Source organism: Macaca mulatta, chromosome 20, assembly GCF_049350105.2.
Source record: "Macaca mulatta isolate MMU2019108-1 chromosome 20, T2T-MMU8v2.0, whole genome shotgun sequence".
Taxonomy (NCBI): domain Eukaryota; kingdom Metazoa; phylum Chordata; class Mammalia; order Primates; family Cercopithecidae; genus Macaca; species Macaca mulatta.
Window position 1 is genome coordinate 12,897,851 of NC_133425.1, and position 27,377 is coordinate 12,925,227.

General features: G+C 41.3%; 1 protein-coding gene across 8 annotated transcripts in view; it reads right to left on the bottom strand.

Moving 5' to 3' along the window:
• Window positions 1-924: 924 nt before the first annotated feature.
• The window catches only part of ZC3H7A (zinc finger CCCH-type containing 7A), a 47,427-nt gene continuing 20,974 nt past the window's right edge, over window positions 925-27,377 (bottom strand). For 4 of the 8 annotated variants that reach the window (XM_015125598.3, XM_015125600.3, XM_015125599.3 and 1 more), the window contains exons 5-23: window positions 26,411-26,569; window positions 26,110-26,190; window positions 25,978-26,016; window positions 24,624-24,657; window positions 23,877-24,160; window positions 20,452-20,656; window positions 18,690-18,754; window positions 17,970-18,156; window positions 17,029-17,190; window positions 15,122-15,318; window positions 14,686-14,786; window positions 13,201-13,382; window positions 12,375-12,451; window positions 11,601-11,734; window positions 11,097-11,202; window positions 8,128-8,236; window positions 6,259-6,392; window positions 3,000-3,163; window positions 931-1,843 (exon numbers count right to left, since the gene is read on the bottom strand). In XM_015125598.3, the coding sequence (XP_014981084.2) occupies window positions 1,654-1,843; window positions 3,000-3,163; window positions 6,259-6,392; window positions 8,128-8,236; window positions 11,097-11,202; window positions 11,601-11,734; window positions 12,375-12,451; window positions 13,201-13,382; window positions 14,686-14,786; window positions 15,122-15,318; window positions 17,029-17,190; window positions 17,970-18,156; window positions 18,690-18,754; window positions 20,452-20,656; window positions 23,877-24,160; window positions 24,624-24,657; window positions 25,978-26,016; window positions 26,110-26,190; window positions 26,411-26,569 (2,610 nt within the window). In that variant the 3' untranslated portion in view covers window positions 931-1,653. 8 annotated transcript variants of the gene reach the window in all.

A 27,377-nucleotide genomic window follows, 5' to 3' on the forward strand; every position in this document is an offset into this window, starting at 1 on the left:
CTGTAATCCCAGCACTTTGGGAGGCCAAGCCGGGTAGATCACGAGGTCAGGAGATCGAGACCATCCTGGCTAACGTGGTGAAACCCTGTCTCTGCTAAAAATACAAAAAATTAGCCGGGCGTGGTGGCGGGCGCCTGTAGTCCCAGTTACTCAGGAGGCTGAGTCAGGAGAATGGCTTGAACCTGGGAGGCAGAGCTTGCAGTGAGCTGAGATTACGCCACTGCACTCCAGCCTGGGCGACAGAGCCAGACTCTGTCTAAAAAATAAAAAATAATAATAAAATAAAATTTAAAAAAAGATGCATTCCTGATGCCTTTTGTTCAGTGACTGGCCTCCACTGCCCCCTGACACATGGAGGGAACCAGAGACTCTCCTAGTATTTTTGAAGTCACAGATGGCATCCCATGTCTCTCTACTTCTCTAACTCCTTGCAGCCATGCCCTCCTCTCCATTGGTCGGCTCACACAGAAAAAAGACCCTTTTCTATTTCCCCACATCCCACACATTCAACGTTCCCATGAGGAAGTGACTTTGCTTAAGGGTTTAAAGGCTTGCTACATCACAGCCCAGTAGATCCTGTCTTTAAAGTCTCTGAGCCCTATCAAAAGTGTTATGCCAAACAGCCATCTTGGTGGTATTCCACAGCCCAAGTCTTACCAGCTGACCATTTTTCTCCCTGCTCATGTAGCTCATTTGAATGGAACACGGGAGCCCCAGGAAGAGCTACCTAGACGAATCGATCAGTGAGAGTCCCACAGCCCAAATTCAGAGGAGAGGAGGGCAAAGTCAAAAGCTGCTTTTATGTCCCAATTTGCATTCTGTCAGTCACTGCCTAAATGAAAATGTTTTTGAAAAAATCAACTTGATTTTTGTACCCAGTTTCAACAATTCTTTGTGGGAAAGGACCACAGGAAAAAAATGAAAGGCATCTATATATAAAATCTTTATTACAGGCAGTATTGGTCCATACACTAACACAATACCAACAGTACAAGTTTAATCTTTCAAAATCATCATTTAACAGCAAAAGACCAAGAAATAAAATTTGAGTCAATTAATTATTTTTCAAAATATTCTCAATGCACATTATCCTTAATTCCCTTATTATAGTGAAACATACAAATACAGAAAAATACCCCATTTAACAAATACTAGTGTTAAATGGTTATTTGGCTTAAAATCTGAGTTAAGAAAATCCTTTTTAGCAACCTACATACAGATAAGTAGCAAACTTTATTATATTAAACAAATTCATTCTGCTAAAACATGTAAAGAATTTCATCCATCATGTATTCTGACCCCAGTACAAGTGTTTATTCTCTTACCGTCATGATTCTTATATGAAGGACCAACTCAAAGAGTTGTCCTAGATATAACCTTATCCTCTTCCCCAACACACTTCATCCAAAAGTCTGTTCAACAGATGGCAACCGGGTAGCAGTCACTTCACCATCTGATGCCAATGGTTCCGTGAGAGCGTGGCCAGGCCTGTGAAACAGCCCATTTTCCTACCTACTGTGGGTTGCTGCTCAGGAGGAACGATATACGCCAATACAAGCAGAAAATCTGCAGCTCCTCTGCTATGTGCCTTAGAACACTTTCAATTTTTCTGGTCAATGCTCTGATTAGGTATCATACATAAAAGCCAGCATATTAGTTTAAATCTTTAAACAAAAAACTATATTTTCCAAAGTCATTATCATTTGGGCCAATTAAGTGATCTTTTCGTGCTTTGTTGAGCTTCATCTTTAGGGCATCTCTTCTTTCTTCCCATTCATGAAGTTCGGCGTTCCCGTGTGCAAATTTACAGCTGTTTCCTTCTGGACAGGTGCCATTCATATACCTGTGAGGACAAGTCAGGTGCTCAGTGTCCACAAGTTGTTTCTAAAGATCGTGTCATGATTCTTGAAACTGTATACTTCACTAGCTTTATGATTTGCATGCAACTTTTAGTTAGGAATCTCAAGCCTAGAAAGGTAATTATTTTATAGCCATGACATCTACAATAGAAAAATCAGTACTTTATTTAAATGTACTCTATGAAAAGTACTGACTGACAGGAGAAAAAAGACTATAGTTGTTCCTGATGTAGTAGAAAGAAATCAGAGGTGGCATCAAGGAAAAAAATGTCTTCAATAGTTTTAAGGATCACATGGATCTAAATTAGGGAATTAAATATTAACAGTGATTTAATAAAATGAGCAATTCAGAATTACTTAGTTTTTCACTGAAAAACTTTTTTTTTTTTTTTTTTTAAACAGAGTCTCACTCTGTTGCCCAGGCTGGAGTACAGTGGTGCAACCTCAGCTGACTACAACCTCCGCCTCCTGGGTTCAAGTGATTGTCCTGCCTCAGCCTCCTGAGTAGCTGAGATTACAGGCACCTGCCACCACGCCCAGTTAATTTTTGCAGTTTTAGTAGAAACAGGGTTTCACCATGTTGGCCAGGATGGTCTCAAACTCCTGGCCTCAAGTGACCCAACCACCTCAGCCTCTCGAAGTGCTGGGATTACAGATGTGAGCCACCATGCCCGGCCGCGTTGAAAAACTTTCTAAGAAAACTTAAACAAAGGAGTGATACATACTAACATCTTCCTTTGATCTAAGTTCTAGATTTTAAATATAATGTAAAAGCCATCTCAAATCTGATGAACATTTACTGTGAGCAAAGGTTGTGGCAAAAGGTTTGAGAATCACAGCTGTGAACACAAAGGTCATTTGGGCAAATTGGAATGAACATGCTTCTCTATTCAATTATCCTAAGACATTTCAAATTAGTATTGGAAGACTATTAAATCTTTTCATATAATCTAAGAAGAGTGAAAGGAATGGTTTGATGAGCAATGAAACACTTTGAGCCAAAACCCAAGAATTTTTCAGGGTCTGTCAGAGCACAGCAACATTAGAACTTTAACGCCCAGGTATTCCGTGTCAACTGACATGTCCGTGAAAATCTGAGATCAGCAATTCTGACATGGAAAACTGTAGAAACCTACATACCTATCACAAATACTGAAATAGCCTGTTGGGAAGCGGTGCTGCCAGCAGTACTGGTCGTCCTCGGTATGGAAAACCTTCTCTTTGTGCTTCTCGGAGGAGATGTGGCCCTGCCACTGCTTCTCACTGTTGCAGTTTTTCCCACACATCCAGCAGTGAAAGTCCACCTAATGTGCAGCAAAGACACATGTCCCATCAGTCACCTGATCTAAGACCCAGACTCAATTCCAGGGAGCCCAGGCTGGTGGGAGAGCCAGGCAAGACATACAACTCAGGTTAGAAATAGGGACAAGGAAAGGACCGCAGCATGGGGATGCAAGCCAGCACTCAGGACACAGAGAAGAAGGGTGACAAATGCTGCCACCTGTCCAGGAAATCGCCAGTAAAGAGGCAATAGGAGCTGGTGTGCAAACAAGGATGTTTGCTGGGAGAACAAGAGGCAGGTGCAAACAAGGATTCAGGGAAGAATTAACACCATGAGGAAACGCAGAGAGGATGGGAAAGACTAGGACATGCCAACTCCAAAAGGACGAGCAGCAGCTCCACTCAGTGTACGTGAACGGAGCCTCTGCTATGGCATCAGGAATGTAAAGACACTGCCCCTGTGGGGAACAGACCTATGCAAAAGGAACTGTGATGGTGGGATTTAAGTGTTACAACAGATGCAAACTGTAAGTGTTGGATAGTATTTCCCAAATGTCCTGGGCAATAATTATCTGCAACACTGGATAAAACCAGATTTGAACTCATTCAGTGTAGGGTATAAATGAAGACTTTTTATTACTTTATTTTTTTAGAGACATGGTCTCGCTGTCATCCAGGCTACAGTAAGGTGGTGTGATCATAGCTCACTGTAGTCTTGAACTCCTGGGCTCAAGTGATCCTCCCACTTCAGCCTCCTGAGTTGCTAGGATTACAGGTGCAAGCCACCACGCCCAGTTCCAAGACTCTTTATTATGAAACACCCCAGGTAAGCCTTATTTATTTATTTGTTTATTTTTGAGACAGAGTCTCACTCTGTCACCTAGGCTGGAGTGGAGTGATGCGATCTTGGCTCACTGCAACCTCCATCTCCCAGGTTTAAGCAATTCTCCTGCCTCAGCCTCCTAAGTAGCTGGGATTACAGGCACCTGCCACCATGCCCAACTAATTGTTTGCATTTTTAGTGGAGAAGGGGTTTCGCCAAGTTGGCCAGGCTGGTCTCGAACTCCTAATCTTAGGTGATCCACCCACCTCAGTCTCCCAAAGTGCTGGGATTACAGGCATGAACCACCATGCCCGGCCCCAGGTAAGCCTTATGATCTAGCAAGTCAAGGTGACCTGCTCTAGAAACACCAAGGAGCAGCCGGGCACAATGGCTCACGCCTATAATCACAGCACTTTGGGAGGCCGAGGCAGGAGAAGTGCTTGAGCACAGGAGTTTGAGACTAGCGTGGGCAACATGGCAAAATCCCCATCTCTACAAAAAATACAAAAATTAGCCAGGCGTGGCAGTGAGCACCTGTAGTTCTAGCTACTCGGGAGGCTGAGGTTGGAGGATCACCTGAGCCCAGGAGGCAGTGGCTGCAGTGAGCCATAATCGTGCCACTGTACTCCAGCCTAGATGACAGACCCTGTCTCAAAAACAAAAAGAAAGGAAGGAAGAAAAAAATACTATATATAAAATAAACACTAAGGAGCACGTAAGTAAAGGTAGCAAGGGAATCAATGTGACAAAGGTAGACATTCACAGGGCATGTCACAAGCAGAGAGACGCTGCGCAAGGCCAGGCCACACACAAGCCCTGTAATGGGCGGTGAAACTGGATCCGACTGAATCAACAGAGAGACTGAGGTGCCAAAAAACAAGAAATAAGGGCAGTAACACATATGCTTATGTAAACTTTTAAAACCACATCAAGCAGAACTATAGATTATTTAAGAATAAATGCAGCCAGGCATGGTGGCTCATGCCTGTAATCCCAGCACTTTGGGAGGCTGAGGCAGGCGGATCACCTGAGGTCGGGAGTTCAAGACCAGCCTGACCAACATGGTGAAACTCCGTCTCTATTGAAAATACAAAAATTAGCCGTGCGTGGTGGCCGGCGCCTATAGTCCCAGCTACACGGGAGGCTAAGGCAGGAGAATTGCTTGAACCTGGGAGGCGGAGGTTGCAGTGAGCCAAGACCGTGCCACTGCACTCCAGCCTGGGCGACAGCGAGACTCCATCTCAAAAAAAAAAAAAAAAAAGAATAAATGTGTCATCCATAGGTAAACATGGCCTGGAAAAATACACGCTGGATTGTTCCTCTGGGAAGGGTAACATATGGGGTTCCAACTTTATCTGTAGCATTTTATTTTACAGTAGTAATTACAACAAATTGTTAACATCAGTTAACTTGTGATGGTGGGCTCAGATATTTGTTATATTATCCTCTTCACTTTTTTGAAAATTTTAAAGGAAAACCAAAACAGTTAACAGACCACTGGTAACTTAATGTCCGCAAGAACCATAGAGAGAGAGGCCAGACTGCAGGCGGTAAGCGGGGAATGTAAGGTCCAGCGGGGTAGACAGCCCACATCGCTGAGCCACCTGCTGCGGCCTCCCACTAGGGAAGAGTCACAGACTCCTCATACTTCACTAATCCATCAGGAGAACCCCACTCGGAGACATAAATAATCTGCCCAGGGTGCCAGGCAAGTAAGGAGAGAAACCAGGACTTGGACTTACAATTCTCTGGCTCCAAAGTCAGAAGGATTGAAGAAAGGATTTTTTCACATGAGGAGACTTAAGCTAGTGGCAGGAAACCACTAGAGAGAGAGAAGATGAAGACACAGGACAGAGAAGGGCAGGCAGTGAGTGATGGAGCCAGGTTTTGGAGAAGATGGGAAAGAAAAGAAAGGCTGGACATGGTGGCTCACACCTGTAATCCCAGCACTTTGGGAGGCTAAGGCAGGCAGATCACCAGGTCAGGAGATCGAGACCATCCTGGCCAACATGGTGAAACCCATCTCTACTAAAAATACAAAAATTATTTTGTATTTTTACAAAATAATTGCTGGGCGTGGTGGTATGAGCCTGTAATCCCAGCTACTTGGGAGGCTGAGGCAGTAGAATCGCTTGAATCAGGGAAGCAGAGTTTGCAGTGAGCCAAAATCACACCACTGCACTCCAGCCTGGCGAAAGAGCAAGAATCTGTCTCAAAACAAACAAACAAACAAAAATGGAAAAGAAAGGCTCCATCAATGGCTCAGCAAAGGGGGGAATGACCCATGGTACTCACTGTAACTTCAGCATAATCTGTTGGCATGTGAATTTGTTTTCCATTTTCCTTGTTTGACTGACTGGCTACATCTTCACTTTTTTCATTTTTTTGACTCTTTAGCCATAGTTCATAAAATTGCTCCATATCTTGTACTAAAGAAAAATGAATTACTTTCAGCAGCAGCAACTAAACACCATTTAAATACACACAACTGTGCGCACATTTTGTATCAGTCAGCATACATTTCAAAAGAAACTCGAAGGGGCTGAAGGAGACTATTGTATTAGACATGGAGAGATCACCCAGTTCAAGCAGCAGGTAAACTCTCATGCATAAGAACTACTTTCAGGACTCTTAGATGGCAAATATTAGTTCTCAAGATTAATTAACCCCTCCTTGCATTTGCACGACACTCTGGGGATGTTTAAAACTCAGAAACCATTATAAACGGCATTGTCACCAAAGCCTCACCACTGCCTGTCGCCCTGCATTTCACACTCAGTGTCAGAGCTAGAACCACACAAGGCTACTTACGTGGCTTGGGGGACTTGGAGCTGATACACTCCTCACTGCTTACTGAGAAAGATGAGAAACATACTACTACTGGACCAAGATCCTGACCCTGATGGGAGTCCATCAGTCAAGCCACAGTCCCAGAGGGTGGACATGCTGGGCTGTAACTGACAAGACAACCATGACCAAGTGCTGGACAGCAGCTGCCAGTTGCTTCCTATGGTAAGAACAGGTGTATTCTGCATTATTGCCAAGTGCTAAAGCCGAGGTTTCTCAACCTCCATGCGGTTGACATTCTGGCTAGAGAATTCTTTGCTGGGGGCATGCCCTGTGCATTACAGGATGGTGAGCCTCTACCCTGGCCTCTACCCACTAGATGCCTGAGCAACTTCTGCCAGTCATGACAATGAAAATGTCTCCAGACATTGCCAAATGTCCCCAAGGAAGGGGAGTGGCAAAATTTGTTCCCAGTTGAGAACCACTGTGCTAAAAATTCTGGTGATGAGGATCTGGTCAAAACTTGGCTTTGTTGTCTGCCTAATGGTTTCTAACAATGTATCATCAGGCAAAGATTAGAGATAAACTAGAAATTCTTCTTCCTTAAGACCAGTGGTGGCAGGGGTCACTGCAAAAGCCTGGTATGCAAGGGCATCTTCAGTGAGGCCAGACTGCATGGCCTCACTCCTAGCAAGACAGCTAGAGGGAATCCCCTCCACATACCACTAACAATCTATGTGGTTGAAACATGGCAGGCAATAGTCAAATCTGGTTGGTTCTTATAATCCGGAGACTACAGTCAGTATACCTTTCATCAGTTTACTTAAGATTAAAGAATAATGACCCTTGTAGTAAAACATTTTATGGTCAAAAGTGAAAGGCTGTCTGCGGCTCCTCTCAAAGGCTCCCACAATAAACTTGGAATTTGACCAGAATAACCATTCTTCCCTTGGACCTCTGATTCTGAGCCTGTTTGATTACTAATGCCTCCCTGAAGAAACCCCAATTTTAACCTGGTTAATTCAGAGGGCAAACTATTTCCAATATGAGCAGATGATCTGACTGAAACAGTCAAGGGAGTACTGAACTTCCCCGGGCCATTTTTTAGGAATACATCTATTACACGTAAGGATGCAGACCTATATATTTATATCCAAATCTGACCTAACCAAACACAGATCAGATGCCAGATCCTACCCCACTGAGGCTGTGCCCACATTTTCCAGGCATCGCCACCAACAGAGCTACTGAAGAAACGGGGCAACTGTTTAGAATGCAAACTGCTTTCTTGCGTTCACAGGAAGCTGGCATATTTATAGAGAGGAAAGGAACTTTCAGGCAAGCTAGCTCAAGGACACAGCTCAAAGATTAACTTACTCCCATTCTCCTTCATGTAAGTCCAAACTTCTCTTTCCTCAGGACTATGAGCAAAGGAACAGTTTCCAACATATTGACATTTTTTCCCAGAAGCAATATGGTTGCACAGCTGTATAAAAAAATAGGAATATGATTAAGACAAAATACACATAGTAAAACTGCCTAATTTTTACATTTTAGCAAAAGAAGCATTATTATCCATGCTAATACTTAGTAATCAAGTTCTAAAGATTAATTTGATTCTATTCAAATTAACTATATGCCCTAAATATATGAGATGATATTAAAGTTTCTATCTCAAAATTTTTCAAAAGAAAATGTCCAAAACAGAGTAAAGCATAGAACATTTTCTAACAAGAAAATGTCTACAAACTCACTTACTCAGAACATTTAATCTCCACAATGAGCATCCCTGGCCCTCTCAGTCTGACAGCTCCTGTTTCCCCTGCCCAACACTAATGATTCCTCCACATCAAGCACTTGAAAGCAGTAAAAAAACTGCAGGCTACTCCAAAGGGTACTGAACAGTGCCAAAACATTTCAGAAATTTAACTTACTTAGAACCAGTACTGGAAGCTAACCATGGCCATAATTCACGATATATGCATTATCAGAAGACAGTTATCACACTAGCCATACCATGGAGTTACACAGCTTTCAAATAATACCTCTTCAGGTTATTTGTATTTTTATTTAACAAAGTAAATACAGTGATACTGGTAGGAAAATAGAGTGATCGTGATGAGCAGAACGCAGACTTCCCTAAGAATCATGAACCAGGAACCAAGAAAACCTCCATCACCGAGATCGCATTCTTGAATACCATCAACCTACTTGTCTATATGAGGTATAAATCCTAGTACAACTAATTATTAGCTTATCTTAGTTTGAGCTTCAGCGGGAGCTGGCCCTGTATTATTTAGCTTACGTGACATTAAATGCTTAGCATCTGTCACATTTTTCAGAGTTTTGGCTAAAACTTGGTCACCCCCCTTAACACTGCACATTTCCTCCCTTGGACCAATGTCAATGACCCCACCCTTAAAATGTTCTGCATAAAGTCAGTACTGGATAAAACAGTCATATTCTTTCTCCCATCAAACCCCAGTAAGTACTTAGTTATATTACTAGGGAAACATTTACCATAGTCTTTCAAAGCTCAATGATAAGGAGCAGGAAGAAGAGCAGGTAAAGGAGAAGGCTGGGCACCATGCCAGGTGTTTACATAACACCATTGCACATAATTATTTCCAATTACACATGAGTAAACTGAGGCTGAATAACTTGACTGGGGCCCTTCTGGCAGACTTTGAAGCCCATTGTCTTTAAGCCTCACCACACTATCTACACACATACACACACACAGTATAATTTCTTCTATAAGAAAAAAGGTCCCAGGCCGGGCACGGTGACTCACGCCTGTAATCCCAACACTTTAGGAGGCCGAGGCAGGTGGGTCACTTGAGGTCAGGAGTTCGAGAACAGCCTGGCCAACATGATGAAGCCTCATCTCTACTAAAAAAAAATACAAAAATTAGCTGAGCGTGGTGGCACATGCCTGTAATCCCAGCTACTTGGGAGGCTGAGGCAGGAGAATGGCCTGAACCCAGGAGGCGGAGGCTGTGGTGAGGGGAGATCGCACCATTGCACTCCAGCCTGGGTGACAGAGCAAGAAAAAATGCAACCAAAAAAAAAAAAAAAGAAAGAAAGAAAAAGAAAAAAAGGTCCCTTAGCAATACCTAGTATGGCAGGGGGAAAAAAAGAGGAAATAAGCTACTGTAATGTTGCACAGTACTACACCGTGTTCAAGATTAAAGAATAACCAACACTCTAAGCTGCTGCCTCAGGAACCAGGGTTGTTCTCAGTTGTACTCATTTTAACAAAGTACTTGATATACATATTATCTCCATCATCCTTTAAACCACAAGAAATCAGGGTTCCAAATAAACTTCTTTCCCCCTCCTACATAACCCATTGATAAATCTGAGTCTAAAACTACTCTGGATAAAACATAAACCCACCAACCCCTCAAAAAGACTGGCTGTGTTACTCGTGTAAGTTTTACAAAACTGCAAGGTACTGTAGGTGGTGAAAAATGCATCTACCTCTTCTTCAACTCTTTCTTGCAGTTCAGAGAGAGGCCTCATTTACAAGAGGACTCTACAGTCCATCTGCCCTGCTTCTATGGGCAAAAGGTTCCCTCCATATTTCCTCAATCCGGGTAGAGAGCTTACTACCTGTGGATGCTCCAAGTGTCCCTGTTTGCTAATGCACATGTGAAGTGCCTCTGGACGCTCTCCAGACCCTCTCTCTCGTGAAGAAGAAAGTCCAGGACAACTCAAGTGGTTTGCTCGGACAATCATCTTCAAGATCAGGTAAGGTGCTACAGTGTACCAAGATGAAATATGTGAATGAAATACTATCCTAACTTTAAGTTAGTCTAGTATTTTCTAGTTTTTGAAGAATATGTTCCTCTAACATTGAACATTTTCCTTTGGGTTACTTTTACAAAGTCCTATAAAGTGAGGTGTCTTGTAGCTACGTATCTCTTGCTGCAGTGAGAGAGACAAGGCATGATAAAAACAAACTCATCAACAGCATTCATAATACTGAAAACCTTGGGTCTGGTATCAAACCAAAGAAATCACAATTAAGTAAAATTTGCTCTCATTCCCTCCCCAAAGTAATTCATCTAAAAAATAAGTTACATTGTCCCCATAACTCTTCCTCAGATCCACTATCTATTTACTTTTTCTAAATAACTAATAAAATTCCAATCAATATGAAAACTGCTATGGAACCATACATATACTAAAGGGGAAGGAAAACCAAAGAGGAACCATTTAAATAGCATTATTACTGACGAATACTATTTAAAGGGCTTGAGTTTCAATCTGAATTACTACTATTTTCTAATGATTTGAAATGCCTAATTAAAAAAAAAGTGGCTTAAAAATTACGTATGTACATCAAACTGTAAAGGCATTTGTTTCTTTGTGGGGAGAGGACGGATGTTCATCCACTTCTTACGTTCAATAGACATCACTCTCATCGCACGCCGGTCTTTGGTCCACCTAAGAAAAATGGAGTTCAGAAAAAAACAAAGACACACAAGCAAAAGACATAACACAAAGGGAGAGGCACAAAGTTTGTACCTGAGGAACCAGAGAATTTTTTTCTCAATGATTCTATAAATACCTTATGATTCTATATTTTCACTTCCTATTATCATTTACAAACATTCCCTATGAACTCTAAACAAAGAATTGATAAAATACAGGAAAAAAACACTACTTTTGAATTCTTATCTACTAGGTCCTAAAAATCTCTTCCCTTGTGTTTGTAATTACCATAAATTATCTATTTTTCTCTCCTCTCTTCAAAGCCTTAAACTTTTTTCTTATGTGTATGATTTTATACCTACGAAACAGAAAATTACAAAATAGGAATTGTTTCCACACACAATACTTACGAATGCCTTGCTTTTGCACTACAATATTTTCTGTTTTTGTCTGGTTCAATGACTTGACCGTTTCTCAGACACTGGGCGCACACAAACTTTATCTTCATATTAAGAAATCCAGGCATCATTTGATTACCAAGTACCTTAAACAATTAAAAGATTCGTTTTAATTTTTTTTTTTTTTACAGAAAACCAGTTTTCTGATGACAAAATACTAAATCAACATGCATTTTTTTCACAACAATATACAATTTCCCATTTTTATCTGACGTGATGACTTGACCATTATATCTGATAACTACATCTCCAATTCTTCCCCCAAATGTAAGAGAATATCGTAAAAGTAGATTATAGATGCCAAACTTTAATTTATGAAACTCATCTTTGAAATTGATGACTAGAATTGTTTTATCTGGGTCAGGGGTGTGGAGGGGAGAGCAATGGAAAAATGAGAGATGCCAGGTGGAAAGCTAACCTATAAAAATAATCTACCCCCCCCCTTACTCCAAGAATCCATAAAGCCCAGAACTCCAGGTGTTTTGTCAATTAAACTAAATAAGAAAACAGTGTCCTCCACTCTTGGCAGGCATTGTGGGATGCATCATTTTTTTTATTATAATCAACTAAAATGCAAATTGTTTTTTCTCATAAGAATGACTCACCTGAATGAACATTAAGAAAGTAACTGGACTGTAAGTGTTAACTGCATCCACCAACAACCAACATCTATTAGGCAATTCCAGAAAGGACACCAAATGCAGAAAGTACACAAGAGAAAAATACCTGCGCTCCAGGTACATTTGCTTCCAAATTCTGCCAATATCGTTTAGATTCTTGAGCAATAGCATCATGTGAGATACCTGGGGAATGTACAAGCCTTACTTTAAATTATATCTATAAGAGCAACAGCCCACCAATCTGGGTGCAGTTAGACATGGAGAACCTTCAGCTTCCAAACTATTCTCATACATCCTAATCCATCAGCAAGGATGAAGACCACCTTACTCTTTTTGGAAATGGAATATACACAAATATAGCTCTTTGTGCCTCCTGAGGAATCTTTCCTCCCAACAACTGCATGTATCAACTCGTATCAGTCATTAATGACATGAGAACACACTCAAAATAGGCAACTCTAAAAATCAAAAGTTTAAAGCTCAGGACAAAATCAATAGTGTCACCACATCTGGTTGATGGAGAAGGGTAGGTCTCCAAATTTCCAAATTCCTTTTTTTTTTTTTTTTCTTTTTTCTTTTTTGGAGACAGTCTCACTTTACCACCCAGGCTGGGGTGTAGTGGCATGATCTTGGCCTACTACAACCTCTGCCTCCCAGGTTCAAGCAGTTCTCATGCCTCAGCCTCCCAGGTAGCTGGGATTACAGGCGCCCGCCACCACGCCCGATTAATTTTTGTATTTTTTGTAGAGATGGGGATTTCACAGTACTGGTCAGGCTGGTCTTGAACTCCTGGCCTCAAGTGATCCATCTGCCTCAGCCTCCCAAAGTAGTGGGATTACAGTCATGAGCCACCACGCCAGGCCCAAATTACTGTTTCATTAAACCCTGTCTGCTTTTGAGGAGACATACTTCTCAGTCACACACAAACCTACCTGTTTCATTTTGCATTATCCACACTTTCAGTTCCACAAGACTATGGGCATAAAAGCACTCATCTTCCCTTAAACAGCCATACCGAACCTCATGTCGACATAAATCAAGCTGACACTGACCATGAAAAGAACGTATTTTGGAGTATTTCACTGTTGTCTCTCGCAAAATGTGGACAAGGCACCTAAGATGAAAACAGTGACATTTTAATATTGTTCTGCCACAGATTTTTCAAATACATATATAAGTTCTACACTGACAATACATTAAAAAAAAAATTTTTTTTTTTCGAGGCGGAGTCTTGCTCTGTCGCCCAGGCTGGAGTGCAGCGGCAGGGACTACAGGCGCCCGCCACCATGCCCGGCTAATTTTTTGTATTTTTAGTAGAGACGGGGTTTCACCGTGTTAGCCAGGATGGTCTCGATCTTCTTACCTTGTGATCTGCCTGCCCCGGCCTCCCAAGTGCTGGGATTACAGGCGTAAGCCACCGCACACGGCCCTACATTTTAAATTTTTATCAGGAAAAAAAAAAAAAATCAGTGGGGCCGGGCACAGTGGCTCACACCTGTAATCCCAGCACTTTGGGAGGCCAACGTGGGTGGATCACCTGAGGTCAGGAGTTCGAAACCAGCCTGGCCAACATGTTGAAACCCTGTCACTACTAAAAATATAAAAAATTGGCCAGGCGTGAAGGCTCACTCCTGTAATCCCAGCACTTTGGGAGGCCAAAACGGGTGGATAACTTGAGGTCAGGAGTTTAAGACCAGCCCGGCCAACATGGTAAAACCCTGTCTCTACTAAAAATGCAAAAATTAGCCGGGTGTGGTGGCGCGCACCTGTAATCCCAGCTACTGGAGAGGCTGAGGCAGGAGAATCGCTTGAACCCGGGAGGCGGAGGTTGCAGTGAGCTGAGATCGCGCCACTGCACTCCAGCCTTGGAAACAGAACAAGATTTCGTCTCAAAAAAAAAAAAAAATACAAAAAATTAGCCAGGCCTGGTGGTGGGTGTCTATAATCCCAGCTACTCGAGAGGCTGAGGCAGGAGAATCTCTTGAATCTGGGAGGCAGAACTTGCTGTGAGCCAAGATCATGCCACTGCACTTCAGCCTCGGTGACAGAGCAAGACTCTTTCTCAGAAAAAACGAACAAAAAAACCAAATCACTACATGCAATTGTTGAATTAATTTGGGGGGGGGGGACTTATATTTTAAGCCATAAAAACCTAAATCCATGTCATGAGAAACTAAATCCATGTCATGAGAAACTATACATCAATAATGCTTTTCTGTTTTACATAATATATTTAGTTAATTATTCACTTCCCAGCCAAATCTACTAAAAGACATTTTAAAATTTCGTCATTGTTCTTCAGAACAACAACAAATGATGAAAGAGCAATGCCTGGACAGACACTACTACTAGTTTTTATTCAGATCTAGAAAAAGAATCTATTTTGTCATTACAGAAATTAGAAACTATCAACATACTTATTGTCTTCAAACTCATGCTTTGTAACCGGGTGAGAACAAGCAGTAGAATTATCTTTATTTCTTTTACTTATCATTCTAGGCTTATGATCAAAACATTTCTGGAATAGAGAGAGAAAGATTATCAAAAAAAATAGAAAATATAAATTTTGTACCCAGAATATTGTCCTAGTTTCAATATCATTACAAAATTAATACTCAATATGAAGTTTTAATATTCTTTTTGGTAACAGTAGTAGCTATCATTTACTGAATGAATGTTTTATCACATGGCAGGACCAGAGGAATATTTTATTCACAAATGAGATATTATTTATCATATAAATAAGTGAATATTTATTCATTTACTGACTGAATGTTTTATCACATGGCAGGACAATACCACTGGGCTTGCAAACTCAACTTTACAATAGAAAATAAGTTTTGGAGAACGCACCTCACAAAGGAATATAAATTCTCCAAGATGCTCCTGGAGAAGTTTGAACACAGTAAGGTTAATCTTTCCATTGCCGCCAAAGAAAGCCTCGCGGCTGAATGCCCCTTTCCGCTCCAGTGTCCACACATCTATCTCCTCTTGGCAATAAGCAAACGTGCAGTGGCCTGAATATCTACATTCCTCCTCAGCAGCAACATCTAGAAAAACAGGAAATGGAAAGACAATGAAAACATGGCAATTGGCCTGTACTCCCAGTTACTTGGGAGGCTGAGGTGGATCCCTTGAGCCCAGGAGTTCAAGGCTGCGGTGAGCAATGATCTTGCCACTGCACTCCAGCCTGGGCAACAGAGCAAGTCCCAGTGTCAAAACAAACAAAAAAAATGATGTTAATTGTTTCCTTAAAGCCAATGAATATAAGTAACATTTAGGGCATCATTTGAACTTGCATAACAATTCATGGACAGTCTCAAACAATGATATGCATATTATTATCAGGGGATGGATGGTATCAACTCTAAAAAAGAGAAGTACCACAAGCCTTAATTATTTTTATTACAGACTGTGAGAAGAGCCTTGATACTCTCATGGAATACACCTCAGTTGAAAAAAAAAAAAATTCACTTAGGGACAGTCTAAGCTCACTCACACAAACTTGTTTGACAAACATGAAAATACCAAGTTCTCTCAAAAGCATCTTAAACACTTTTCAAAGCCTTAGCTCAGTGTTTTCATTCTGTTTAGAGAGAACTTAAGGTTTGAGACAGACGTCTATTTAAAACCTGGTCATAGGCCAGGTATGGTGGCTCACACTTGTAATCCCAACATTTTGGTAGGCCGAGGCAGGCAGATCATTTGAGGCCAGGACTTCAAAACGAGCCTAACCAACATGATGATGAAACCCATCTCTACCAAAAAATACAAAAATTAGTGGGGCAGGGTGGCACACGCCTGTAATTCCAGCTATTCGGTAGCTGAGTCATGAGAAAATTGCTTGAACCTGGGAAGCAGAGGTTGCAGGGAGCCGAGATTGCGCCTGTGCACGCCAGCCTGGGAGACAGCGAGACTCTGTCACAAAAAATTAAGAAATAAATAAATAAAATAAAACCTTGGCCAGTACAGTGGCTGACTCCTGTGATCCTAACACTCTGGGAAGCCCAGGTGGGCAGATAACTTGAGGCCAGGAATTTGAAACCAGCCTAGGCAACATTGCGAAACCCTGTCTCTACCAAAAATACAAAAATTAGCCAGGTGTATCGGCGGATGCCTGTAATCCCAGCTACTCGGGAGGCTGAGGCAGGAGAATTGCTTGAACCCAGAAGGCAGAGGTTGCAGTGAGTCGATATTGCGCCACTGCACTCCAGCCTGGATGACAGAGTGAGACTGTCTCAAAAAAGAAAAAGCTAAAAACAACAGTAAAAATAATATAAAACATATTAACATCTCAATCCAAGGAACTTGCTATTAGCTCTAAACATTTTTTATAACAGTCAATACCACTATAATAACATAATGGAATAAATTATATATTAATAGATGTTATAATAAATGTAGCAAGCACAGTCCTATACCACATACTGACATTTCAGTCAACTACAGACTGTATATATAATGGTGGTCCCATAAGATTAATACTGTTTTTTCTGTACCTTTTCTATGTTTAGATACACAGATACTGTTGCGTTACAGTAGCCTCAGTATTCAGTACAGTAACATGCTGTACAAGTCTGTAGTTTAGGAGCCATTGACTATGTCATGGATAGGCTAGGTGCATTGTCGGCTACACTGTTGAGGTTTGTGTAAGTAAACCTTACACAAATACATTTCTCAGAATGTATCCCTGTCATTAAGCTATGCATGACTGTAGTTCATCACTTATGTAATGTATACTAATTAATTACAGTATATACCTTTACATATATAATATGGTCCTTCATAATTCGTTTTTGTTGGTCTTGGACGTATTTTTTTCCATGATTTATCTTCAACATTCTTTATCCTACCGATTAAAATATCTTTCTTACACTTATGATCTATATTAGCATGGTAAGTGAAATCCATTAACTTAGGGCCTGAAAAAGATGTAAAGAGGATTGCTCATATGCACAAAAAAAATCATTTCATTTTACAGGTAAATTTACAAGCAGGCATGAACAGATGAACATCAATTATTAAATTCCCACAGAAATCCCACTTCCACAACCCTAAAATGTAAGCAGGCTACTAAGGTAGATTTTTGCCTTTTATATTTTATCAGACAACACAATGTTCTATTCAACTCCACTCCTGCCAAAAAAAATACCCTTACTTAACTTTAGGGAAATAATCTGGAGAGGAATTTTGACGGCTTATAAAAGTAAAGAACACTGTTAAACTAAGAAAGAAAATGAAGTTGACTCCAATCAGAATAAACTGTGTTTATGTCACTTGATTTAAGGTAAAGATATGAAACAATCTAACAAAGTATTTAATTTTCATATACACGGTATTGTATTCTGGTCTTACAATGCTGTTTTCTAGTCCTTGCTCTATTTGAAAATAATCAACTTCTTAAGCATATACTGAGAACATAAGGAGTTTCATTAAAATTTTAATAAGCTTCCAAAAATAGGTAAATATTCTATTCTACATGATTCTATAAATAAAATTACATCAAGTAAAAGCAGAGATTTATCCTATTACCCTCCAAAGGCACTCAGTCAGTAACTGCTACTTGTTTAGGAAGAATTCAAAATAGGGATTGAAGAACCATAATAACTGATGTTGTTCACATGTATTTACAAATTCCTAAGAACTTTCAAGGTTACGAACAAGCAGTTTAATACTCTCTGCGTGTTTGTTTGGTCCTGACCTGATTTTACAAAACAGATCTGGCAAGCTTGTCTCAATTCATGGGTTCCTTCGAGGGGATGTCTTGGAGTCACTGATGAAGATGGTTTGGTAACTGCACTTCCAAAAAAGTTTCCGAAGTCATTTCTAGGCTGACTTGAAATTCCCAGGAAATTCTCCGAGGCAAACAAACTACCTGGTCCATTCATCTGCAAGAAAAATAAGAAGAAAAAAAAAAAAAAAAAAAAAACAGCCAACAAATATTGCATTATCACTGAAGAAAGGAACTGAATGTATCTGAAAAATAAGATAATCTTCATAAACTGAGGTCAGTACTACTCCATCCTTAATGCTCTTCTATCTTAAAAACTGTCTCTTTCTACATTTTTCTCTCTTTTGGTTTCTAGGCACCCCCCCACTTTTTTGAACCTCCATATTATAGTAAGTTCTACTGCAAAGGTACACACGCTTTACATGCCCTGATCTTATATTTCCTTGATTTGTTTATGCTGTACTAAAGCCTCTTACACTGTCTGCAATACTGATTAATTTGCTATGACAGATCAAGTCTTAAACACAAAGCCATTATTACTAGATGTTCCAGAAGTCTTACTTTAACACAATTTCCTACAGCACACACAAAATTTAAGGGAGACTGTCATGTTCATTCAAATAACTCAGTTACTTAAGTAACTATTTTCAATTCAAGCGATGTATTTACAAAAGAGGAAGTGGCACTTACAAGTAAAAGGGAAGAATTACTGTTGTTAAGCGGTGTTCCCTCTCTAGAAGTTGAGGTGGACAGATCTAAAATAATAAAAAAACTTCAACAGACCTTTTCATTCTGATCATGTAATAAGAACATCAGGGCTTAGTAGCTTACTGGCTATGGCCTCCCACGCTATTCTCCCATCCCAATTTCTAGAAATTTTCTTGCTCAGTGTTGACACCCAAAGAGGGCTCTAGAGTCTTTGCTTTCCTCTAGAAACCAAGGGCATAGTCAAACAAATTTAAATAAAAACCTATTTTCAGAGAAATAAGCTAAGGCAGGGCCCACCAACTACAACTACTAAAAACACCAAGAAAATCCTTTATATTCAAAAATGGGAACCTTTTGAAAATATGGGGCTGGGTGCAGTGGCTCACATCTGGCAATCCCAGCACTTTGGGAGGCTGAAGTGGGCAGATCACAGGAGGTCAGGAGTTTGAGACCAGCCTGGCCAACATGGTGAAACCCCTTCTCTACTGAAAATACAAAAAAAAATTACCAGGTGTGATGGCAGGCACCTGTAATCCCAGCTACTCGGGAGGCTAAGGCAGGAGACTCGCTTGAACCCAAGAGGCAGAGGTTGCAGTGAGCCAAGATCTCACCACTGCACTCCAGCCTGGGCAACAGAGTGAGACTGTCTCAAAAAAAATGAAGCAGGAACTGACCTAACATTAAAAAAAAAAAAAAAAATCAGTAAGGTTTTCAATTACTTTCTCTTTGTTTTTTGTTTTTTTTTTGAGACAGGGTCGCATTCTGTCACCCATGCTAGAGTGCAAGGGCGTGATCTTGGCTCACTGCAGCCTCAACCTCCTGGGCTCGAGGAATCCTCCCACCTCCACCTCCCAAGTAACTGGGATCACCGGCACATACCACATCCAGCTAATTTTTATATTTTTTGTAGAGACAGGGTTTCACCATGTTGCCCAGACTGGTCTCAAACTCCTCAGGCTGGTCTCAAACCCCTGAGCTCAAGGGATCCTCCTGCCTCGGCCTCCCAAAGTGCTGGGATTACAGGTGTGAGCCACCGCGCCTGGCCTGCTTTCTTTTTCTTAGTCTAGCACTCAATTATTTTCTCTCTGCCCTTCTGTCTCCCATATATTTTAATTTCTTCCATTGTAAATCTTTAAATCAATTATGTAAGATTTTTGCCGTTTTAGCCATGTAACAATGCCTTCAAAAAAATATTTTTCTAGTGATTGTTTGTATATATGTTAAACCTAGGATGACAGAAACAGGAGTCAGACCCCAAGCTCAGCAATCTCCTGGAAAGTTAAAGCAGCAGCCACGGTTTGCTGAGCTCCACAGATGAAACCTAAAACAGACACATCTAACTGCTATCATTCTAAACACTGATCTTAAATTAGTGTTTGCCTAGATCAGAATTTAATGGCATAGCCTGTCTCTAAGACCCTTTAAGATGAGATACACCTTTATGGGAGAATACACTAATAGTCATTTCACCCCCAAAACAATACACTCCCAGCTTAACAAACTATCCTACAGAAACACCAGTGCCACACACATTTCTCTTCTCATGCCTTTGCTCCTGGGTCTCCAGAATGGCATAGCTAAGTCAAGGTAAATTCAAAACTGAAGGCTTAGTCTTTCTATTTTTAGCTACAATGAAAATAATTCATGTATCTGCTACCTAGAGTCAGTTAAATAATGGCCAAACAAACATTTTCATTTTGAGAAAATTAACTGCAATTATTTACAATTTACATTTGGTTCTTACCTCGTTTGGATTCACTCATTGAAAATGAATTTAAAGAAGAACAAAAATCTTCTAAGGATGAAGTCAAAGGTGGATAAAATTCTGAGAAGGAGGGTGGAGGAGCATACCTCGCACCAATGGGTAAGGTTCCTAACAGAGATGCCGAAAAGGGCATGCTAGGAGAGACACTGGCAGTCTGAAGGGGTCCTCTGACTAAAGCTGATGGCTGTGGAAGAAAAAAAGATGTGATTAAAATTCATGAAGCTGTCATGGGTTTGACTGAACTACTTTCAACACCAGCAAATAAAAGCATTATTACACTGGGAGATCATGTTTAGGCCAGGCACGGTAGCCTTTAATCCTAACACTTTGGGAGGCCAAGGCAGGAGGATTGCCTGAGCTCAGGAGTTCGAGACCAGCCTGGGCAACACGGTGAAACCCCATCTCTACTAAAATACAAAAAGTTGGCTGTGCATGGCAGCGTGTGCCTGTAGTCCCAGCTACTTGGGAGGCTGAGGCAGGAGAATTGTTTGAACCCAGGAGGCGGAGCTTGCAGTGAGCCAAGATCATACAACTGCACTACAGCCTGGGCAACCGAGCAAGACTCCATCTCCAAGAAAAACAAAGTTTAAATCAGAATCAAGATTCGTTTAAAACTATTTTACCTACAGAACTTCTTTTCAAGAACAATTTTTAAAAACAATCAAGGTGGGATATCTAACTTTTTTTTTTGAGACACAGGCTCACTCTGTCACCCAGGCTGGAGTACAGTGGCACAACCTCGGCTCACTGCAACCTCTGCCTTCCCAGTTCAAGCGATTCTCCTGCCTCAGCCTCCTGTGTAGCTAGCTGGGATTACAGGCATGTGCCACCACGCCCGGCTCATTTTTGTATTTTTAATAGAGACAGGGTTTCGCCATGTTGGCCAGGCTGGTCTCAAACTCCCGACCTCAAGTGATTCACCCACCTTGGACTCCCAAAGTGCTGGGATTACAAGCATGAGCCACTGCACCAGGCCAGATGTCTAACATTTTAATTCAAATGTTACATTCATGTTTCATCTGCAAAACTTCCCTATGCTTCCCTACCCTTACCTGACTATAGGGCTCATAAGAATTTGCATCATATGAGGTTGGGCATGATGGCTCACACCTGTAATCCCAGCACTTTGGGAGGCCGAGGTGGGTGGATCACGAGGTCAGGAGTTCAAGACCAACCTGGCCAAGATAGTGAAACCCCATCTCTACTAAAAATACACAAAAAATTAGCCGGGCGTGGTAGCGGCCGCCTGTAATCTCAGCTGCTCGGGAGGCTGAGGCAGGTAATTGCTTGAACCTGGGAGGTGGAGGTTGCAGTAAGCCAAGATCGCGCCACTGCACTCCAGCCTGAGCGACAGAGTGAGACTCCATCTCAAAAAAAAAAAAAATTTGCATCATTAAAGAGGAATTGTGGGATATATGTGGTGCAGCAGGAGGACAGGTGATCCAGAGGCGGGAGCTGGAGAAGCCCATGAAGATTGGGACAACCTCTCTGGAGGTGTGAACTTACAACTGGACAAGAACATACAACTCTAACCTCCCCAGGCCCCATCAAAGCTGCAACTCACTGACAGCTTCCACGCACCTTACATTATGGTATCATAGGCTATCTATTTGGTTCTTAAAACAGCTCTCTCAGATACATCCTACTGTGATAACCATCATACAGATGAGGGAAATGATGTACTATGGTGAAGTAACTTGCCCAGTATCGCAGAGCTGGTAAGAATCAAACCCAGCTCTGTCAGCCTTTTGCACACTGACACCATCTATTTCACCAGCCCTGGAAACCAGCTTGGAATGTCTCCCTCTCATCACTATCATCCTACCACTGCTGCTACTAAATTATTATACTTTATAGAAGGGGTCAGAAAAGTCTTTTTTTTTTTTTTTTTGAGAGAGTCTTGCTCTGTCACCCAGGGTGGAGTGCAGCGGTGCGATCTTGGCTCACTGCAACCTCCACCTCCCGGGCTCAAGTGATTCTCTTGCCTCAACCACCCAAGTAGCTGGGATTACAGATGTGCACCACCATGCCCAGCTAATTTCTATAATTTTTGGTGGAGGTAGAGTTTTGCCATGTTGGCCAGGCTGTTCTCAAACTCCTGGTGATCTGCCCGCCTCAGCCTCCCAAAGTGCTGTGATTACAGGCATGCACCACTGCACCCAGCAAAAAAGTCTTTCTATACAGGGATGGATACTAAGTATTTTAGGCTCTGTAGGCCACATGGTCCCTCTTGCAAGGACTCAACTATGCTGTTGCAGTGCAAAAGCAGCCACAGACAGCACATAAAATGAGTAGTCACTGATGTGTTACAGTAAAACTTTACTTATGGACCCTGAAATTGGAATGTCATGTAATTTTATTGACTGACTGAGACAGGGTCTCACTGTGTTGCCCAGGCTAGAGTGGATGGCACAATCAGTGCTCACTACAGCCTAAACATCCTGGGTGCAAGTGATCCTCTCCTCTCAGCCTTCCAAGCAGTGGGACCATAGGCACGCACCACCATGCCAGGCTGTTTTTAATTTTTTGTAGAGACGTGGCCTTGCTATGGTTACCCAGGCTAGTTTCAAATAATTTCCACGTCACAAAATATTATTCTCTTTTTTTGTTCTTCTCTCAACCATTTAAGAATTATAAAAAATATTCTTAGTTTGCAAGCCACACAAAAACAGGTAATAGGCCAGATTGAGCCTGTGGGCTATAGTTGGCTGAACCCTGCTTTAAAATATGTGGTTGCTAGAGTATTTTCTTTAAGAATAAGAAGTCCTGAGGCCAGGCGCGGTGGCTCACACCTGTAATCCCAGCACTTAGGGAGCCCGAGGTGGGTGGATCACAAGGTCAGGAGATCAAGACCATTCTGGCTAACACGGTGAAACCCCATCTCTACTAAAAATACAAAAAAATTAGCCGGGCGTGGTGGCGGGTGCCTGTAGTCCCAGCTACTCAGGAAGCTGAGGCAGGAGAATGGTGTGAACCCAGGAGGTGGAGCTTGCAGTGAGACGAGATTGCACCATTGCACTCCAGCCTGGGCAACAGAGCGAGACTCCGTCTCAAAAAAATAAATAAATAAATAAAAAGAATAAGAAGTCCTTAATCTATATAATTCATTTTTTCTTAAATACAAAATGCCTATTATTTATCAGAATGTTTTATTTGCCCTTTCTATAATATGTGATCCCAATATGAATTGGAAAAAAATTGGCTAATTACTAGATAGCATTATTTCTTTTACTTCAAAATGATCAAATTAACCAGTTCCATTAGACAAGAATAAAAGTAACTTTCATAGAACAAACCCCAAATTCAGCCTATATGCAATACTGAAAAAGTCTATCAAGTTATATTACAATTTTAAAAAAGTCAACCCTGTCTTCGGAAGAAACTTGAGTAACACTGAAACTTACCATAACAGTTTCATTAGTTTCAGGTGCAGAATCAAGGAGGTCATCTAGTTCATCTCCAAGGACCATATCTCCATCATCTAGAAAAGCTTCCGGCATAGTGAAGGGCATCTTTCCTCCATTTGCCAGCACTGCAGATGGCAGAGTGCTCTCTTCCACTTGCAGTGGCAGAATAGAAGTTAAGGGCATAACAGGAACTGAGGCCAGCTCACTTCCAACTTCATGAGAGAAACTGGGTGCGGGTAAAGAGACAACAGGAACTGCTTCTTGCCTTGGAGTTAATAAATCTGTAACACAGATGGAAATGTACTCAGTCACTTTCATTGTACTTACATAATAATAGCATTAATCCCCAATAGTAGAGATATGAAGATGAAAATATGAAGGCAATTATAAAAATAATAAAACTGACAGTATACTAAAGCAATCCCAAATAGATACAGTCACTTGTGAAAACTTATCCTTCTTTCACAAAATGCCTGTACCTCTTTTTGGGCACAGCTGTCAGACAGCAGCAAGGCCACCGGGGGTGTCAGTGGTTGCTTACTAACATCCAACGCTTATCAGTCACTCACTGGCACATCCAAAGGCATAAAGGGAGTGTTGGAAATCATTCTCACTTTAATATTAATACATTAATATGAATATAACCACACAGCAATATTATTTGACAACAATACATCACACACAAAGACATCAGGTACAAAGCTGGCACTCTTCAAATTGTTAAGATGATATGTGAAAACATACCTGGCTCAATATCTTCCACAGAATGGTTCAAAGCCTAGAAATTAAACAAAACAAGAGGTCATAATATTTTCAGGACTCTAAGGCATAAAACAATTGGTAAAACTCACCCTAAGCCGGGCACAGTGGCTCACGCCTGGAATCCCAGCACCTGGGGAGGCCCACACAGGCAGATCACGAGATCAGGAGTTTGAGACCAGCCTGGCCAACATGGTGAAACCCCGTCTCTACTAAAATTACAAAAATTAGCCAGGTGTGGTGGCGGGTGTCTGCAATCCCAGCTACTCAGGAGGCTGAGGCAGGAGAACTGCTTGAACCTGGGAGTTGGAGGCTGCAGTGAGCTGAGATAGCGCCACTGCACTCCAGCCTAGGTGACAGAGCAAGACTGTGTCTCGGAAAAAAAAAGAAAAAAAAGAAAAAGAACTCACCCTGAGAGCAATGCATGTTTCCACAGAAATTCAACTCCCAATTAAGATCCAAGAAATGAATGGAACACACAAACCTGTATATACGTGGTGTTAGATGAGGTGCTGGTCTAGCAGTGCTGCCACTTATTTCTTGTGGACCAGCATTTCTCAAAGGCTATTCAGCAAAATACCAGGGACTAATTTGGCCACCATTCACTGTCCAACTCACAATAGCCATTAGCATCCTAATAGCCCCAAAAAGACTTACTTTAAAATTAAAAACAAAAGAGAAACAAAAACAAAAACCCACAAAAACCTTTGTTAATTTTATCACAAATGACTCCCAAAACTAGTATTTGGCCCTGGACCACTCTTATCGCACTGAAACCTAACATCTATTAACATCCTATAAAATGCCCCACTGGAGCATTCAGGAAATGCTGGTTACAGCTAAAATATATTACTTGAGTTGGAGATGTTCTTTTGTAAAGTGACTGCAAGTGGCCAGAAGAGGTGGCTCACGCCTGTAATCCCAGCATTTCGGGAGGCCAAGGCAGGAGGAATACTTGAGCTCAGGAGTTTGAGGCCAGCCTGGGCAATATGGTGAAACCCCATCGCTACAAAAAATACAAAAATTTGCCAGGCATGGTGGTATGTGCCTGTGGTCCCAGCTACTCGGGAGGCTGAGGTGGAAGGATCACTTGAGCCCAAGGAGGTGGAGCTTGCAGTGAGCCAAGATCAGGACACTGCACTCCAGCCTGGGCAACAGAGCAAGACTCTGTCTCAAAAAAATAAATAAATGAAGTGACAGGAAGCTATGGCCAATTTCATGTTTGAAGAATTAAAAAGGTTCCCAAAATAAACACACACCAAAAATACTAAAAGCAGAATTGCTCCCATCCTTCCCTTTAAAAAACAAATTATAATTTTGACAGAAAAAATAACTTTACCTTGGTAGCCCCATCCCCAGGAACTGATTTTAATGAGAGCTGAAATAAAATAAAGACACTAATTTAAAAACAGAACTGACTCCAAGTTATAAAACAAAATGAAAACACCTTATGGAGAGAACACTGGCTTACCTCAGCTCTGACATATGCTTTTCTTATTTTAAATCCCAATTTCTGAGCTAGTTCTTGAGTTAGTTTTATTACATGCTCATCCTGAAAAAAATAAGTATATATAATTCACAAAGGGTTATATTTCCTAACTGTCAAGAAGAATAGACAAAACAGTGAAGTTTCCCATCAAGACACCTGCTTCATTAGCAATTATACCCAACTGAAGCAGGTTGATGGATGCCTGGAAAATATAACTCTTTAAATGCCATTTATTATGATGTAAATGGTTATGATGTAAACAAATAAACTATAAATTCCATACCTGAGGCACTGCTAAGGAGCACTTTGCTACAGCATCATAAGCCTTTTTGTATCTTCCTAAATCACTTAAAGCCTTAGATTTCCGATACAGAGCTTTGCAGTTACTGGCATTAAAACTGAGTACTATATTGCAGTCCTCCAAAACTTTATCATGGAAACCCTGGGGTGTAAGACCAAAGAATAAAGTCAGCAATCAAACAATTCATTTCTTGCACTGAAGACTTCCTGGAATGTAAACAAATTAATACCCCTTCCTATCACCCTCCCTCTAAACTCCAAGTTAGCAGTATTACTTGTATTTTTAAAATTATTTTATGAAATTTCAAATACACAAAAGTAGAAAAGAATATCATGAATACCCATATACCCACCATCCAGGTCAGACAAATGCTAATATTTGGCCAGAAAGTCCCCAGATCTTCAAGAAATAAAGCTTTCCAGACCTAACTGATGTCCCCAGGTGTCCCTCTTCTATTCTCAACTCTGTAGTTACCCTTTTCTGGAGCACATTAAGATGTCAAAGAGAAACGTAACTCCAAACAGCTAACTGATGAGGAATATATTACTAAAAACAAAATAAACAATGAATGCTCTTTAACAAAGAGCTAGGTGACAACATGATATTTGTCCTTTTTTTTTTTTTTGAGATGGAGTCTCACTTTGTCACCCAGGCTGGAGTGCAGTGGCGGGCTCTCGGCTCACTGCAAGCTCCGCCTCCCGGATTCCTACCATTCTCCTGCCTCAGCCTCCCGAGTAGCTGGGACTACAGGCGCCCACCACCATGCCCGGCTAATTTTTTGTATTTTTAGTAGAGACAGGGTTTCACTGTATTAGCCAGGATGGTCTTGATCTCCTGACCTCGTGATCCACCCACCTCGGCCTCCCAGAGTGCTGGGATTACAGGCGTGAGCCACCGCGCCCGGCTGGATATTTTTCTTAAATTCAGGGTTATATTTTACTGAATGTCC